This window comes from Bufo bufo, chromosome 10 (assembly GCF_905171765.1).
Source record: "Bufo bufo chromosome 10, aBufBuf1.1, whole genome shotgun sequence".
Lineage (NCBI taxonomy): Eukaryota > Metazoa > Chordata > Amphibia > Anura > Bufonidae > Bufo > Bufo bufo.
This window is the reverse complement of record NC_053398.1, coordinates 144,125,717-144,144,469: the sequence shown is the minus strand read 5'-3', so window position 1 is coordinate 144,144,469 and position 18,753 is coordinate 144,125,717. Positions and strand designations below refer to the sequence as shown.

At 48.2% G+C, this 18,753-nt stretch overlaps 1 protein-coding gene across 1 annotated transcript in view; it reads left to right on the top strand.

Moving 5' to 3' along the window:
* Positions 1-12,813, top strand: part of CDH1 (cadherin 1) — a 47,010-nt gene extending 34,197 nt beyond the window's left edge. Inside the window, exons 7-16 of the mRNA XM_040410748.1 lie at positions 468-643; positions 2,915-3,043; positions 3,131-3,313; positions 3,448-3,692; positions 4,652-4,794; positions 6,570-6,794; positions 7,103-7,318; positions 8,885-9,015; positions 9,097-9,237; positions 11,497-12,813. Of these exons, the coding sequence (XP_040266682.1) occupies positions 468-643; positions 2,915-3,043; positions 3,131-3,313; positions 3,448-3,692; positions 4,652-4,794; positions 6,570-6,794; positions 7,103-7,318; positions 8,885-9,015; positions 9,097-9,237; positions 11,497-11,703 (1,796 nt within the window). The 3' untranslated portion in view covers positions 11,704-12,813. The remainder of the gene's footprint in view (positions 1-467; positions 644-2,914; positions 3,044-3,130; positions 3,314-3,447; positions 3,693-4,651; positions 4,795-6,569; positions 6,795-7,102; positions 7,319-8,884; positions 9,016-9,096; positions 9,238-11,496) is intronic.
* The last annotated feature ends 5,940 nt before the right edge of the window (positions 12,814-18,753 follow it).

The following is an 18,753-nucleotide window of genomic DNA, read 5'->3' as shown; positions in this document are numbered from 1 at the left end:
ATCTTACGCGGTAGATCCGCACCTCCAGCAAATATCTGACAGGCGCCTCGTATATAGAAGACGGGGTCTGCACAATCTGCGGACCCCTGTATCCATACAGTTCATAGGTGGTCTTATAGAAGCATATGCAGAATGCGGTGGCCAGGAATGGGTGAGGTCAGAGGGCCCCCTCATCCTTTGATAGGTGGGGGTCCCAGGGTTTGCTATAATCCCCTTCACATATTTTATATTGTAATTGGGATTTCACGATATATAATCTGCACCGAAAATTCATGGCAAATCAAGGGGCCGGGAAAAATGGTGTTAAACCAGCGCTGCTGCCCCTTCAATCTCAGGATTGGTTAGGCTCCCTGCATTCGGACCCCCACAGAAAGTAATATAATTGTAGGCGAGCCCCAGAATCATTTCCAGTGGTGGCCCCACTGCTCGTACCTCACCGTCCGCCTCTTCTATCCCTGTACTTTTAGGTACGCCCGTGATGACTGTGACGGCGAAGGACGACGACGATTCTGTAAATGCGAATAATGGGATTGTCGCCTACAATATCAGTAGTGTGGACCCACCGCTTCCCTACCCAAATATGTTTGGCGTTAATCCGGCGACCGGTCTGATCAGCGTTTTGCAGACTGGTCTCGATCGTGAGGTATGTGACTCGTGTGGACACCTACATTTCATCCATGACGTGAAAAGATATATTATAGTTATAGTGTTAACATACTGTACATTATTACATAGATTCATAGCGCCCACTAGTGTTCCAAAATCAAACTTCATTTATCAACACTAGAAAAAATATATATTTCCCGTAGCAACTGATTCTTTATCAGCAGTGTTCTGATTGGTTGCTGCAGCTTATGCGTAAATTTTAAAGCGGACCCGTCCCCCCTCCTGACATGTCTGTCTTAGTAACTACTTGCATCCCCCTAAGTAATTACAGTTCTGGAGACTCTATTCTTATGACTCTAAGTTGCGCCATTCCTTTATTATTCCTGCTAGAAGTTGTGAATGCAGTTCGCAGTGGAGGTCCAGATGGGTGTTACCAGTACCGGCACCGATTGGATCAGTGAGTTCACCCCCCCCCCCCCCCCCCCCCCAACTGGTAAAACCCATCTGCACCTTCATTGCAAACTGCTAGCAACATCTAGCAGGAATAATAGAGGAATGGTACAACATTTTGCCATGAGAATTGATGCTGCAATACTATTATTACATGGGTAATGCAAGTAGTTACTAAAACAGACACGTCGGGAGAGGTGACAGGTCCTCTTTAGAGGGGTTCTCCGGGCGTTTACCATTGACGACATGTCCTCAGGGTAGGTCATCAGTATCAGATCAGTGAGGGTCCGACACCTCCTGCCGATAAGGAGGCGGCGCAGGCCGTGCGCACATGCCGTCTCCCTTCTCGCCACTGATATGCCTATGGGAAAGCAGCAGTAGCAGGGGCGTAGCTAACGGCTCATGGGCCCTGCACCTTCACTGAATCCTGACCCAGTCATTTCAATGGGTCTGGTTTTTTATTTTCACGCATCAGTTCTGCGTTGCGTAAAAAACGCAGCATGTTCTATATTCTGCGTTTTTCACGCAGCCCTGGCCCTATAGAAGTGAATGGGGCTTCAGTGAAAAACGCATTGCACCTGGATGCGATGCGTTTTTCACTGATGGTTGCTAGGAGATGTTGTTTGTAAACCTTCAGGGTTTTTTTTTTTCACGCGCTTGAAAAACACATTGCACCCGCGCGGAAAAAACTAAACGACTGAAGGCAATCGCAGACAAAACTGACTGAACGCACCCTGAACGCATCCGGAGCCAATCCGTATCGTTCGTGTGAAAGAGGCCTTATACTTAGGGCTCATGCACATGAACGCATGGGTTCCGTTTCCGTATTGCGGACCGCATATGCGGATCCGCAATAAACGGGCACCGTTCCGTGTGCATTCCACATCACGGATGCGGACCCATTGACTTGAGTGGGTCCGCAAGTCCGGAGATGCGGAATGGAAGCACGGAACGGAACACATAAGTTCGTGTGAATGAGCCCTTACACTAATTAAAATCAGCCTATTTGCATTCATTGGAAGCCTCCTGGCACCAGGAGAGCTATAGAGTAGGCTCAGCATGCATGTTGGTACCTGCATCCCTGGATTTAATGGATGCCATTATGGCACCAAAAATGATAAAAGGCAGAGTGGACCCAGCATGCATGTGGAACCTGCATTCCCTGAATTTTATGGCGGCCAGTATGGCACATAACAGGTAGGATTTAGTGTTAGATTCCCGTCTTATAGAGATCGCCTTGACGCTGGCAGACGGGCCCAACTAATTTTGTACAAAATGTATTTGCCAAGAATCTCAAACTTACTAAATAAGCATAGCATTAGCACCAGAATATTTTCTATAACTATGGCATTACTGTACGTTATTTGTGTTTGCAGAGCGCTGCTGCGTTGTGGTTTTTTTCTTCGTGTTTCTAGCCATGGCGACGTGCACCTGCCCATTGGGATGTGCTGACTGACCCCCTTATTTTGCAGTTATCCTGAGGATAGGTCATCAATAGTAAAAGCCTGGAGAACCCCTTTAATAACTCCCATGTACTAGTGTGGCGGTCATAGTCGCAATATTGCGTTTTGTATGTGGGCAAGAAGACGCATTTCTAGAATTGATGGTAGAAAACCGTATCTAGGATAAGCAAGTTCTCTTCATTGTTGCCCCTGGGGGGCAGTATTATAGCAGCTATTACCAGTAAAGACGTGCCAAGTGTATGTGGTCTTGAGAAACGAGAACTATTTCTGAGCAGGCTGTGTGAATTGAGGTTTTATCTGGCGCACACACATTCTTTTCATGGTAGGGGGCGACAGTGAGCACAGGACAATTCTAATGGAAAAAGTATTAATAAAACATTGTGTACTTTTTACAGAAATATCCTCAGTACACGCTGACCATCACAGCAACAGATCAAGAGGGCGAAGGTTTCACGACTACAGGTAAAGCTGTGATCACCGTCACCGACACCAACGACAACCCTCCGATTTTTGATCCAAAGACAGTAAGTTGCGAGATGCCCTTGTAACCAGATAATCAGCCATTTTCCCAGAGTCTCTGGGTTCATTTTTTATTTATTTTTAAATTTTAGTACGTAGCGAGCGTCCCCGAAAATAGGGTTGGCGTCGAAGTCGCCATGCTGACGGTCACAGATGAGGACACTCCCAATACAGACGCATGGCAGGCCGTGTACAAAATCATCAAAGGCAATGAGGCCAATAATTTCGGGATAAAGACTGGTGCAGACAACATGGGTATCCTGACGACTGTGAAGGTAACAAGAGCATTCTGCAAAGTAGTGGATCAGACTATGACTGTCCACAGCAGCACAGAGTATTTCAAGGGAGGAGTGCGTTGAGCTTGATGCCAGAAAAAGCCATTTTTTTATTTTTTTATTTTTGTGTGCAGGAGTTGGACTTTGAGAGCAAGAGAGAGTACGTTCTCCTTGTGGCGGTCACAAACAATGTTGCATTTTCGGTGCCTCTCGTGACCTCCACAGCGACGGTGTCCGTGACCGTCCTAGACGTCAACGAGGCTCCTGTGTTTGACCCCAACCCAAAAATTGTTTCGGTCTTAGAGGATTTGCCCAGTGGACAGGAGGTGGCATCCTACACGGCTGTGGATCCTGACAAGGCGCAGAATCAAAAGATCACGTAAGTCGGTCATCTCATTTTATAACCAATATATTAAAAGGGGCTCTCTAGGATTAGGATTGGCGCTGGCGTTGGCGCCTTTCATCCAGAAACAACGCCACCCGTGTCCGTGGGTTGTGTACGGTATTGCAGCTCAGCTCCGTTAAAGTGCAATACCGCACACAGCCTGACAGGTGGCGCTATGTTTGGACGAAAGCCATGTTTTTGTAATCCTAAGAGCATTTTTTTATTAAAAGGGTCCCCTGATAAGGTGATCACAGTGTGATGAGGAAACCCCTTTAACTTGCAATTTACTAGTAGGGTATATTAGGGGTATAGCTTTAGGAGGTGCAGAGCTAGCAGAGGCACTCGGGCCCCCGGTGCTTAAGTGGGCCCAATGGTAAATGATAGGTGTTAAGAGTCCCATTTCCCTTACACATTGATGATGGTCCCATACGTTGGTCCTAATGATATGTCATTATATGGGGAGACCCGTAAACAATGGGGGTCTAACTAACCAGAACATCATAGCGCCATAGACTGGGTAGTGACCATGATTGGCACTGCATCGTTGCTCCCATTTACTTAGACCCCCAACGATCTGATATTGATAACTTATCGTAAGGATACCGGAAAACCCCTTTGAGGGCTCATGCACACGGTCGTTGCCCATATTGTGGCCCGCGGGTCCGCAATACACGGGCACCGACTCTGTGCACCCCGCATCACGGATGTGGACCCCGCAATCCAGAAAGGTCCGGTGCAGAACGGAGGCACGGAACCCCACGAAAGTTGAATGGGTCTGGATCCGTCTGCGGAATCCGCACGGATGTTGCCTGCAAATTGCGGCCCCCAATGCACGGAACGGTTGATCAACAGCCATGTGCATGAACCCTAACTCTATGAGTCGAGACGTTTGGCCGGACCGGTCTCATAGTCCTTTATGGCCGCGTATTGAACTGGTTTTATGTCCTCTGCAGATACTATATTGGTAATGACCCGGCTGGATGGCTGTCTGTGAACCCAGAGAACGGCATCATCACTGGGAATGGCCAGTTGGACCGAGAGTCGATGTTTGTCAAGAACAACACGTACAGAGCCATCATCTTAGGCGTCGACAGCGGTAACTATGGCATGAGATCCGTTTATACTGGGAGCAGAAGTAACTGGATATTAGGGGCAAGGCCCATGGGATGTAGCTATAGTGGAAGCAGCTGCTACGCGCCCGAACTCAGAAGGGGCCCACCCAGGAGGAGGACGAAAAGACTTTGTCAGGGCCCCCTCAACAGTATTAGGGCTCATGCAACTGACCACATCTATTTTGCGGTCTGCAAATCGTGGACCCCCAAAACACGGATCCTGGCCGTGTGCATGCTGCCATTTTTATCTGCGCTCTTCTAGAAATGTCCTATCCTGGTCCACAAAATGGACAAGAGTAGGCCATTTTATTTTTTCTGCAGATCTGGGGAACGCGTCCGTATATGATCCGCAAAAAATGTGGATCGGATGCGGACAGAAACTCCTGCCGTGTGGTGTGCATGAGCCCTTATACAATGACAGTATACACAGTGACATGATGTGCAAAATAAACGGGTTTCACCTGTGGGCCATTGCAAAACCACAGCAGTCGTGGTAAAAACGTATGGTTTTTTTGCAATGCATTTTTTTTTCTCTGTAATGTGTGAACCCAGCCTTGCTGATACAGATGGCCACGATCAGCCTCTGAATGTTTCCATTCACTGACAGCAAGCAGAGATCCCCCCCCCCCCTCCCCCATGATACGGGCTATGTTGGATTTTTTTCACCCTTGGGACATTGCAAAGACACAGAAATTGTGATAAAATCATTTGCGTTTTTTTTTATCATGTGGCTTTGGTTGCATTTTTTTTTTTACCGCGACTCATCTGCAACATGTGAACCCGACCTAAATGTTTCCTTTTTGATACAGGTGAACGGTTTGTCACCAAAGAGGGTTAGATACACCATGAGCAGCAGGCGTGCCCCTGTGCCAGATGCACACAATCAGCCTTTTTGCATGTCAACAGGAATGTTTCCATTTCCTGATTGCAAGCAGAGATGCTGAAAGAGGAGAGAAAGAGAAAATTTGTCTTACCTGTAATTTTACTTTCCTCGAATCCTAAGGCAGCGCAGAGCACATAGTAAGTGCTGCCTGAGGACGAAGAGGAAATACATTGCAGGTTTTTTTCCCACCTGGGGTCCATTGCAGAATCACAGCAGTTACAGATAGGGTCCATTCACACGTCCGCAAAATGGGTCCGCACCCGTTCATCCGTTTTTGCGGATTGGGTGCAGACCCATTCATTTTCAATGGGACCGGAATGTGCTGTCCGCATCCGCATTTGCGGATCCGCACTTCCGCATCCATTTCCGCAAAAGAATAGAACATGTCCTATTCTTGCCCGCAATTGCGGACAAGATTAGGCATTTTCCATTATAGTGCCGGAGATGTGTGGTCCGCAAATTGCGCAATGCACATTGCCGGTGTCCGTGTTTAGCGGCTCCGCAAAACACTTACGGACGTGTGAATGGACCCTAAAAATGTCAGCGGTTTTTACGCTGCGTTTTTTTGGTTGCTTTTTTTTTACCATGACTTTTCTACAAAGTGCATGTCTGCAGAGCTCTGATGCACTGTAACCAGGCACGCTCCTGTGTCAGCTGAGCACAACCGGCCTTTTTGTATGTAAACAGGAATGTTTCCATATGCTGACAGCAAGCAGAGATTTTGAAAGCGTTCAGAAATTGGTATTTATTATGTGTTGTTTTTATTTTACCTAGTATGTTAGAAGGTCGTGATATGAGATACTGATGCAATAAAGCGCCGTGTGCACCTCCGCGGCGGCCGTCTCGATGCGCCTGACTCTGTGCCTGTCTGTGTAGGTTCTCCAGTTGCCACCGGAACAGGGACCCTCCAGCTTATCCTCCTGGATGTAAATGATAATGGACCGTTTTTGGAAACTCCATACGTGACATGGTGCTTGAAGAGCCCCGACCCGCTACTCATCAACATCATTGACCGAGATGAAAGGCCGTTCACAGACCCCTACATGGCAGAAATCAACCGCGAGGCCCGGGAAAACTGGACCACCACCCTGGTGAATAACCGTAAGTAGACAACAGGATGGGAGAAGGTTTTTAATAGTAAAGGGGTCCTCTACCCCATCAGGGCATGCTGAGATGGGTCCCAAGTGTCAAAAACAGTTGCACCCCGTTTCCTGTGCAGTCAGTGCACCTTGGATACGTCAGTTACTGCAAAAAAAAAACATAAAAGCAAAAGGCACTTCGTACCTATGGAAGCTACCGGTCACATTTGCCGCCTGTGTAAGTGTCGCAAAGTCCACTGAACGATTCCGCTTTCTAGTAGCAAAATCGTAATGAAAAGTTTTTTTTTCTCCTTGTGATTGATTTTGCAGAATTTGAGATAAAACCAAAGAAGGACCTGCCTGAAGACACGTACCAAGTGACTGTCACCATCGCGGACAGTCAGGGGCTGAAAAATACAACCCTGCTGAGGATACAAGTCTGCGATTGCAGAGAAGGATCAACGTGCGATGGGCCCAAGGCCCAGGAAGCCGCCATGGGCATCCCGGTCATACTTGGCATTCTTGGGGGCATCTTAGCACTTTTGAGTAAGTATTATTGCTGCAGTCTTAGGGCTCACACACAGAAACATATTTTTTGTCTGTGGCCGTTCCGTTTTTTTGCGGTACATATGCAGAACCATTCATTTTAACGGGGCCGCAAAAAAAAAATAATATGGAAATGACTCTGTGTGCATTCTGTTCCGTTCCGCAAAAAAATAGAGAACGTATCCAATTTTTGTCTGTTTTGCGGACAAGGACAGGCATTGTTACAATGGATCCGCAAAAAAACAAAAACAGATGTAACACAGACGTCACGCGGATGCCATCTGTTTTCTTTGGCGGATCAGTGTTTTGCGGTCCGCAAAATACATACACTTGAGTGCGTGAGCCCTTAAAGGGGTTGTCTAGAATTTGGAAAACATGGCCGCTTTATTCCAAAAACAGCGCCAGCTAGGGGTTGTGTCTGGCCTTGCAACTCAGCTCCATTGAAGTAAACTGGGCCGAGCTGTAATATCACACGCAACCTGCTGTTTTTGGAAGAAAGTGCGCATGTTTTTCTAGTCCTGGAAAATAGTCCATGACAATAGCTTTCCTGAAAGTGTAGCACAAAGCCTCATTTTGCAGTCCGCATATTGCAGATCCGTAAAATACGGATACCGGCCGTGTTGCATTTGCATTTTTTGCAGACGCACTGGCTCCAAGTATAGGACATGTTCTATCTCCTTGCGGAACGGAAATACGGATGCGAAAAACATACGGATGAGCCGTGTGCTATCCACATCTGTATATCCTTTCCACAAAAAGATAGAATATGGTCGCAAAATGCCGACCACGGACCTATAGAAGTGAATAGGTTCTCAAAAAAAATGCAGATGGCAAACAGACAAAATCTGCATTTTGCGCCTTGTCTCTTTATTCAGACATCGGGCTGGGGTTGCCATTTAGTTCTCCGCAGAACTGTGGTTTGTGGACCACAAAACAGGCATAAATTTGTGCGAAAGGCCTAAAGAGAAGAGGCCACGCACCTAGTCACCCGCCCCTGCTGGTCCCCACGTAATAAGAATTGTGGAGCATCTATTCTTATGACTCTGCGTTGTGTTATTCCTCCTATTATTCCTGCTAAAAGTTAGGAATTAATTGCTAGCAGTTTTGCAATGAAGGTCCAGATGAGTGTTACCAGTTAGCGGTGTGTCCCTGCATAGTCTGACATTATCCAATCAGACTGTGCCAGGACACCCCCCCAACTGGTAACACCCATCTGGACCTTCATTGCAAACTGATAGTAATTCACTAGCAGGAATAATACAGAAATGTTATTACAAGGGGGATGCTAGTAGTTACTAAAAACGCCGTGTCAGGAGAGGTGACAGGTCTTCTTTAAAGGGGTTATCCGAAGCCTAAAAGACCCCCTCCCCGCCAATGCCCAGGCCCCTTGCCCGCTCCCCAGCTCCACATCCCTGCACGGCCGACGCTGCATCTCCCCGTCACTCGATCATAAAATCTAGGGAGCTAGATTGATGTCACTTTTATATAAAAACTGGGGGGAAAAACTCTAAATAATAAAAATCTATCGGACAGATTGTAATATCTTCTTTGCGTCTCTGTTTGCAGTTCTGCTGTTGCTGCTTCTGCTGTTTCTGAGAAAGAAGAAGGTTGTGAAGGAGCCCTTACTGCCCCCTGAAGACGAAACGCGTGACAACGTGTATCACTACGACGAAGAGGGCGGCGGCGAGGAGGATCAGGTACCGTACGGCGAGGATCCTCCCGAATAAAATGTCAGCGGATACTAAACGCCTTATAACATCCTCCTCCTTCTCTTAAAGGATTTTGATCTAAGTCAACTGCACCGTGGTCTTGACGGCCGCCCGGAAATCACTCGCAGCGATGTGCCATCGCTGATGCCGGCTCCTCAGTACCGCCCACGTCCAGCCAATCCCGATGAAATAGGGAACTTCATTAATGAGGTAGGGTAACACAACTGTACTTAAAGGGGTTCTCCACCCACAATGATTATTGCTGGCAACAGATTTTCAAGGTTGCCGTGTGTTTTGACATTACATTACATGGGGTAAAACGAAATCATTACGTAAGGGAGGGTTCTGCAACCGTTTAATAGACTTAGGCCTCATTCACACGTCCGTGCTTAAATCCATGAGAAGGTGGTCAGTGATGCCTCCGTGAAGATGTCCGTGACGGATCAGCGTTGGGTCCGTGTGCCATCCGTGTTTCGCTGACCCTGCACAGCTGAAAAATAATTTTTAAAGCATCACTTCCTAATGATCCGTGAAATACGGATGAAACACGGATGGCATTCGTGCTGCATCGTCGCTTTCACGGACCCGTAGACCAGGGCTGGCCAACCTGCGGCTCTCCAGCTGTTATAAAACTACAACACCCACCATGCCCTGCTGTAGGCTGATAGCTGTAAGCAGACTGGGTATACTGGGAGTTGTAGTTCTGCAACAGCTGGAGAGCCGCAGGTTGGCCATCCTTGCCATAGACTATAATGGGCGTGATGGATCCGTGAACACGGACAAAATAGAGCGTGCATCCGTGCGAAAAACACGGACCGTGCTGAAACACTGATGTCTGAATACATACATTAAGGCTCCATTCACACGTCCGCAAATGGGTCCGCATTTGCGGAGCGCGGCCCCGATCTTCAGGTCCGCAGCTCCACAAAAGATAGAACATGTCCTATTCTTGTCCGCAGTTGCGGACAAGAATAGGCATTTCTATAGGGGTGCCAGGCGGGTGTGTTGCGGATCCGCAATTTGCGGGTCCGCAACACACCACGGACGTGTGAATGGAGCCTAAGGCCTCTTTCACACGACCGTATGGCTTTTTCAGTGTTTTGCGGTCCGTTTTTCACGGATCCGTTGTCCCATTTTTTTTTTTCGTTGTGTTTTCGTTTCTGTTCCGTTTTTCCGTTCCGTTTTTCTGTATGACATATACAGTATACAGTAATTACTTAGAAAAAATTGGGCTGGGCATAACATTTTCACTAGATGGTTCCGCAAAAACGGAAGGGATACAGAAGACATAAGGATGCATTTCCGTATGTGTTCCGGTTTTTTTACGGAACCATTGAAATGAATGGTTGCGTATACGGACCGTATACAGAACGAAAAAACGGCCTGTAAGGCTCCATTCACACGTCCGCAAATGGGTCCGCATCCGTTCCGCAATTTTGCGGAACGGGTGCAGACCCATTCATTCTCTATGGGGCAGGAATGGATGCGGACAGCACACAGTGTGCTGTCCGCATTTGCGGAGCGCGGCCCCGATCTTCGGGTCCACAGCTCCACAAAAGATAGAACATGTCCTATTCTTGTCCGCAGCTGCGGACAAGAATAGGCATTTCTATAGGGGTGCCGAGCGGGTGTGTTGCGGTTCCGCAATTTGCGGGTCTGCAACACACCCCGGACGTGTGAATGGAGCCTAAACGGGAAAAAAAACAGTCGTGTGAAAAAGGCCTAAAATGAATGGGGACGTGTGCTGTCCGTGGAACACTGACACGTGAATGAGGCTTTGAAGGTCACCTGTCAGCAGGGTCAATCCTGTTAATCCAGGCATCTTGTCTGGCGGGGTTGATCCTGCTGATTAAAATTAAAATCGTTAGCGAGGTTCTTGATAAAAAGACTTTCATTCTTTATGCAAATGAGAGCTTCAGTGCGCCAAAGGTGTGGCCAGCACGGGAAAGCTGAGGCCCCGCCCCTCGGTGTACTCATATGTATAAAGGTTAAGGGGCACAAGGCGTTTTAGATGCCGGTCTTAATAAATCCCCATAGCTAGCGGAGGATCTGCCAAAGTTATGAAGAGGCGCATCCTAAAACAGGCGTAGAAAATTACGAATGAGACGGGTCTGCCAGCCCTACCTACCACGCCCACAATTTTAGACCTGGCGTGAGCGATAGAAGTCGCCATCTGCGTCTGAAATACGCCTAATATAGGTGGATTTCAGTATAATAAATGATCCCCTCAAAGTCATTTTTTTCTCTTGGGAATGCCACATCCGATTTACACATGACAGGTATAATTTTAATCAGCAGCAGGATCAACCCTATCACGCAGCATTTATAGGATTGATCCTGCTGACAAGGTGCCTTTTAAGGCTATTGCAGAACTTCCAATGATTTAGTTTTAGCCCGTGTAGAAGAAAAAAAACACCGGGCTACTGAAAATGACACGTCTAACAAAATGCGTTTTCCTCCATGAACCAGAATCTGAAGGCGGCTGACGAAGACCCCACCGCCCCTCCTTACGACTCGCTCCTTGTGTTCGATTATGAAGGCAGCGGATCGGAGGCCGCCTCCCTCAGCTCTTTGAACTCCTCCAATTCAGACGGCGACCAGGACTACAGCGCCCTGAATGACTGGGGCCCTCGCTTCAACAAGCTGGCGGACATGTACGGAGGAGACGAGGACTAGACGGCGGCTGTAAGCTGACGCCCGGGAGTAATAACGGCAAAAATTGTGACGTTTTTGATTATTTCACACTGGACGGGAGGCTGCTCAGTTCTGCCGCCCCCTGGGTGTCATCGCAGGACGCACTACTGCTACCAACATTCACGAGATGCTACTCCAGTCTATAGTTTTCTTTGTCTTTTGTATCCTTGAAGCAGTGGCCTCCAACCTGTGGCTCTCAAGCCGTTAAAAAACTACAACTCCCAGCATGTCCTCATAGTCGCAGACTGTCAGGGAGTGCTGGGAGTTGTAGTTTTGCAACAGCCGCAGGTCTACAAGCAATGCTGTTTGCCAAACGTATACAGACTGTGTTGTGCTTATATCGGTTTTTTTTTTTGTTGTTTTTGTATTTTGTATTTTTTGTGATTTCGTCTCTTTATGTAATTTGCTTATGGGATGTTAATTATGGGTAATTAGAATGGGAAAATTCTATCAAGAGAGCTATATTTTTATGAATACGGTCGGAGGTTACAGTCCAAAAATAGGAATGAAATCTGCTTGGTTGCCATGGCAATATATATATATAAAAGCAACTAATCCCTATCCAAAATTAAAGGAGTGATTTGATTGGTCATGGGGTAACTTCTCCCCTCTCTAATTTGCATAAAATGGCAGCCTTGACAGTACCTAGACCAAGGCGCCCCTCTAAGTACAGATATTTTGTCTTGTGGGAATGGTTTCGTCCATTTTTATAGAGCTTCCTCGATATCCGCACTACATATAACCAAGAGAATTCTGACACTTTTGGTGTCATGGAGAAAACCACTGGCTGTTAGAAGGTTGATACCATACTGTAACAGCAAATACAAGGAACATAAGCAGGGGTGTGACTGTGGGCGGGGCTGGTTGAGGTCACACCCCTGCCCTGGGACTGGGCCTTTATAAAGAAACCATTAGAGTCTATTACATGATAGTTGGGGGACCCGGTTAAAGATTTTGTACTGGGGCCCGAGAGCTTCAAGTTACCCCCCTCGCACAAAACCTCTAAAATTTCACATGATAGCCGAGGTCCTTATGCCATCTAGTGGAGTTCTCCTGGTTTCAATATAAGGGTCTATTCCAACCAAAACTGCAGAAATCTCAGAAAAAAATGCATTACGTGCGAAAAGACCCCATATAATGCTTGCTGAGGCGGAGGGACCGTCTATATATCTAGATCGAAATCGTATGGAAAGCTCCAGGTATTCGCTGTTTATACTCGCCTATATATATTTTGTACAAAAATAAAATTGTTTATATAAAATAAAATGTTTTCCAGTGATTATTAAGTCTCCGCTTTATTCTGTAGCCGCACAAATCGGAGCCGCAGCAAAATCCGTAGGTAATGCGCAGGGGTATTACCATGGGTTCTGCTCTCTGTGTGAATGTGTATCTGACTTTAGGTTGTTATGGTTTCTTCAAAGATGAGGATTGCGATTGGTATGAATGGTGGTGGTTGTCATGGTGCTCACGGTGGCTGGATCCTTCTCCCTCACTTCGGCATAGTGGCGAGGAGGCCACAGATTGGAGTAGTAGTTGTTTGCAGAGCTGCAAACACTTCCACAGAGGATGGAGGCGCACGTTCTGGATGAATCACGGGGTTACCGCCACGGTTCCTCTGAGGTGCACTTTCTTACATAGCAATTGCTTACATCCCATTGCAGCTGAGGGGTCCACTTAAATCCACTTTCTTCTGCATGTGAGGTGCCGACTTGTATGAAACACCCTAACCAGGGCTGTGAGGTCTAGAATCTGGAAACGTGCGTTACCTTCACAGACTAAATCCATGCACTCCCCCTCCTTCAGCTGACAAACAATCTCAGGGATTCTTCAGCTTAATACAATGGCAGGGGTTCACTGGTGTCCACTGGGCAACAGATGGCCTGGTTCGGACTGACAGGACTTCAGCAGCTGACTCGGTCTCAGACTGCATTAACTAAAGCAACAGAGGCCGAGCCCATGGGTTTGAAGAGTCGCCGTACTTTCATACAATTTCATAAATGGCGTAATTAGCAAATTTATAAATCACTTCATTTTAAAAATATTCCTCCGTCCACTTGAAAACTTCCACCTAATTTGCAGTCTACTGGCTGGTGTCAGGCAAGATCCATCCCTAGTAACAGATCTAGCTGAGCCTGATGAATGAGCTGCTTCTACACAGCTTTTGAAGAGCAGAGAAGCTCCCTCGTGTCTGTAAGGGCGATTTCTCCTGCCTCATCTGTAGAGTGAGCTCTGAAGCTGAAAACAAACATAGTGGGAAGGAAGTAAGGGAAAGGATGTCACAGCAGTACAATGCTGGCAGATTCAACAAAAAGGGGACGCCCCCAGCTTGTGAGAGAAATGCATATAGCTGTGCAACTGAAGAGGGGAAAAGTTTAGTTGAAAAAGACATTAGGGAAGCTCAAAAAAAGATCTATTTCTTCACAGTCATGATTGTACGAAGAAGCACAGCCATTACGCAAACTTTTTTTTTTTTTTTTTTTAAAACTCATGTACGCTTTAAGCTCTACCTTCCCTCTGGAAACAGCATTTGGATGAATTCACAATTTAGCTTACGGCCTACGCAGATAGTACAAGACAGTGTAAAACCTTAGGAATATGTCACATTACATCCTAGTGCAACGCCGGCGCCCTATGGGTGTTATGTGAGTGTAATGGTGATGGTGTGCCGAGTGAGGGTAGTAGTACTCACAGTTCAGTTGTCCCCTGGGCCGGCCTGCAGTGGAGGGGAAGACAGCACTAAATCCTCCGGGGCACTCTCTATTGCAGGGAACACCAGCCAGATGGTGGTAGAGTTGCCCTTGATGGTAATGGGTATTTAAGGTGCTTTGGTGGCTGGGCCTCTGTGTTGTTCGTGATACCAGCACCGTTAGGTGCAAAGGTTGGTGGTGGAAAAGATGAGGAGTCAGTTGTAGTAAAACAATTAAACTTTTACTTGAATCACTTGTCTCCAGGTAGTCAATACAGTTCATTTGTGCTCGGATCGGCTCATGCTGAGAGGGTCCCCTACCTACGCCTATACTCCACCCCCCCAACCTAGAAGCAGCAGAGTTATGCCGGAACTGCTTATCGAAGGGTAGCCTAAAGGGGGCTACCCCAATAATGAGACCTGAAAGAAGGGAGGGCTCCTGGGTGGGTTGAAATCGTTCGAACCGACAAGTGGGGGGAGGAGGGCCAGGTTTAAATAGTGAACGCCCCGCCTCCCCTCACACAAATGCGGCACTCTTAATTGCCTACCACTTGTGCTCGGATCGGCTCATGCTGAGAGGGTCCCCTACCTACGCCTATACTCCACCCCCCCAACCTAGAAGCAGCAGAGTTATGCCGGAACTGCTTATCGAAGGGTAGCCTAAAGGGGCCAAAAGAACCATGCATAGGAGTTAGAAAACTTGATAACAGAAACTACAGACCAAAACTCGAAAGCCAATGATATTTCGTATAAGGATCCGGGATATTACGTATGGAACACACGGAACTGCGACGACCCAACCGTTTGATGACATGTACTGGCACCTTATGCATGGACGCCGCCGCTGCCGCGCCCATGCGGAAGGAATGTCCTGTGATCCAGCGAGGACCGACCCCTGGACCTGTCAACTAACCTGAAAGTACGTAAGAAAGGCCGCGGTGGTTAGCCGGGCATTGACTAGTTCGAGTACGGGAGAACATGCCGCTTGGACTAAATACTACGCAGCCAAGCCTCCAAGGCCTGCACCGGACACCATCTGCTGTCCGTGGGAAAGTATCTGACCGCCACTGGTTGCCCCGGCCGTGACGTCTTGGACGAGGCCAAGGTGAGGACATAGATGGACCCGCGCCGGATGAGCTGACCTTTCCGCAGGCACCCAGCCAGCGTATTGGTGCCCATGAGCTCGCCTGACCTGAGGAATCCATGGAAAGCCAGGTACAAGGCTGTTTCTACCAGAGCGCTAACCTGCGGCCCGAACGGTTTGCCCCTGCAGTTTGCCTGTCACGGCCTGAACAAGCTACCGGTAAATGGCTGACGCCCATGTCGTTTCACAACAGACATCTTGCGCAAACCCTTCAACGCCGCTTTGATCGGGTGGGCGGAGAAGAGTGACGGTAGGTCCGGATGTAGCCTGCACCAATGGTGCTGAATACCTGCCATGTATAGTTAACAATGCTATAGGACAGGTTTAATTGAGAGTGGCAAAAACCCTGACAAAGCCCAATAGGTGAGTGATAGGTCCCCGGCCAGCGGCCGGGTAGGTGTTCTCATATCTCTGAAACAGGTGCCAAGCTGTCTTGTAAGCCCTCAGAGTATTACTGGCCAAGGAATTGGTCATCAGTCTCTTAGCTATGGTGAGATGGGAGACTAGTCCCAGCGCAGCTGGGCCTGGTCAGGAATTTTTTTTTTTTTTTAATCTCCATGCGTGAGAGACTCTAATGGCGGAGTCATATGTGTAAACCTAAAACGGAGAAGCCATGCGTGCGAGACTCTAATGGCGGAGTCATATGTGTAAAACTAAAACGGAGAAGCCATGCGTGAGAGACTCAGATGGCGGAGTCATATGTGTAACCTAAAACGGAGAAACCATGCGTGAGAGACTCTAATGGCGGAGTCCTATGTGTAAACCTAAAACGGAGAAGCCATGCGTGAGAGACTCTAATGGCGGAGTCATATGTGTAAACCTAAAACGGAGAAGCCATGCGTGCGAGACTCTAATGGCGGAGTCATATGTGTAAAACTAAAACGGAGAAGCCATGCGTGAGAGACTCAGATGGCGGAGTCATATGTGTAACCTAAAACGGAGAAGCCATGCGTGAGAGACTCTAATGGCGGAGTCATATGTGTAACCTAAAACGGGGAAGCCATGTGTGAGAGACTCTAATGGCGGAGACATATGTGTGAACCTAAACGGAGAAGCCATGCGTGAGAGACTCTAATGGCGGAGTCATATGTGTAACCTAAAACGGAGCAGCCATGCGTGAGACTCTAATGGCGGAGACATATGTGTGAACCTAAACGGAGAAGTCATGCATGAGAGACTCAGATGGCGGAGTCAAATGTGTAACCTAAAACGGAGAAGCCATGCGTGAGACACTCTAATGGCGGAGTCATATGTGTAAACCTAAAACGGAGCAGCCATGCGTGAGAGACTCTAATGGCGGATCTGTATGTGTAAAACTAAAACGGAGAAGCTCTGCGTGAGGGACTCTAATGGCGGAGTCATATGTGTAAAACTAAAACGGAGCAGCCATGCGTGAGACTCTAATGGCGGAGACATATGTGTAACCTAAAACGGAGAAGCCATGCGTGAGAGACTCTAATGGCGGAGTCATATGTGTAACCTAAAACGGAGAAGCCATGCGTGAGAGACTCTAATGGCAGAGTCCTATGTGTAAACCTAAAACGGAGAAGCCATGCGTGAGAGACTCTAATGGCGGAGTCATATGTGTAACCTAAAACGGGGAAGCCATGTGTGAGAGACTCTAATGGCGGAGACATATGTGTGAACCTAAACGGAGAAGCCATGCGTGAGAGACTCTAATGGCGGAGTCATATGTGTAACCTAAAACGGAGCAGCCATGCGTGAGAGACTCTAATGGCGGAGTCATATGTGTAACCTAAAACGGGGAAGCCATGTGTGAGAGACTCTAATGGCGGAGACATATGTGTGAACCTAAACGGAGAAGTCATGCATGAGAGACTCAGATGGCGGAGTCAAATGTGTAACCTAAAACGGAGAAGCCATGCGTGAGAGACTCTAATGGCGGATCTGTATGTGTAAAACTAACACGGAGAAGCCATGCGTGAGAGACTCAAAAATGTATATATTATTTTTTTTTTTTTTATATATATATATATATATACACACTTTTTTTTTTTTTTTTTTCACTATCAACCACTTAAGCAGCTCCCGTATGGGCACAGCTCTGAGTACGAGCATGAAGAGCATGGTATAACGCAGATCACCTGCACGGACTAACTAACATCTTGTGCCTAAATAACCCCCTTGGAACCTAATGTACGGCCGGCAGCAGGAAGCCAGCCACCGCCTATGATCTGCTCCCCCTGACCGAGCCTAGTACTCCTTCCCCTGATCCCTGCCTACCTAACGGCACGGCGGCCCGTGCCAGACTTTATTGAAGATGAGGAGCCTTACCCCCCAGCCACGTGGGGAGCTCACGCTGCTCCCTGGCAGAATGCACCAGTGCGGGAGGGCCGACCCACCGCCGGCTGGACACTCGTACCGCGTGGGGAGCAGCGCCACTCCCTGGCAATGTGCACCGGATCAGAGGGAGCCCTTCCTTTACCGTGGGCCCCGGCCCCCGCTGGTTTGAACCGTGTGCCGCGTGAGGAGCCGCACAGCTCCCTGGCATTGTGCGCCGGTGCGGGAGTGCCCCCCCTCACCTAGGGGCTGGTTATTGTGACTGGAACCTGCTGGGAGACTGAAGCCTAACTGGACCTACCTGTGACCGTGAAGGCTGACCTCCCAGGCCGTGGCTGACCCACGTGCGTAGTCGTGACGCAACTACCCGTAGATGCCCACCCAGTGCCTGTAGTTAACGGGAGTGCGACCGAGTCTGTGGATGTGACCGACTAGCCCCTATAGTCGTGAGGGGACCCTACATCGAGAGTAGCGGTAACGGACCATCGCCTGTAGACGTGGTAGTATTACCTCATGAGTCTGTTGACATGAGACTAATGCCTGCAGTCGTGGCCGGTCTTAATAATGAGTCTGCAGTCGTAACGGATTTGTGCCTGCAGTCGTGGCAGGGCTTTAGAGCGGGTCTGTAGTCGTGACAGACTGATGCCTGCAGTCGTGGCAGGACTTTATAACGAGTCTGTAGTCGTGACAGACTGATGCCTGCAGTCGTGGCAGGGCTTTATAACGGGTCTGTAGTCGTGACAGACTGATGCCTGCAGTCGTGGCAGGACTTTATAACGAGTCTGTAGTCGTGACAGACTGATGCCTGCAGTCGTGGCAGGGCTTTATAACGGGTCTGTAGTCGTGACAGACTGTTGCCTGCAGTCGTGGCAGGGCTTTAGAGCGGGTCTGTAGTCGTGAC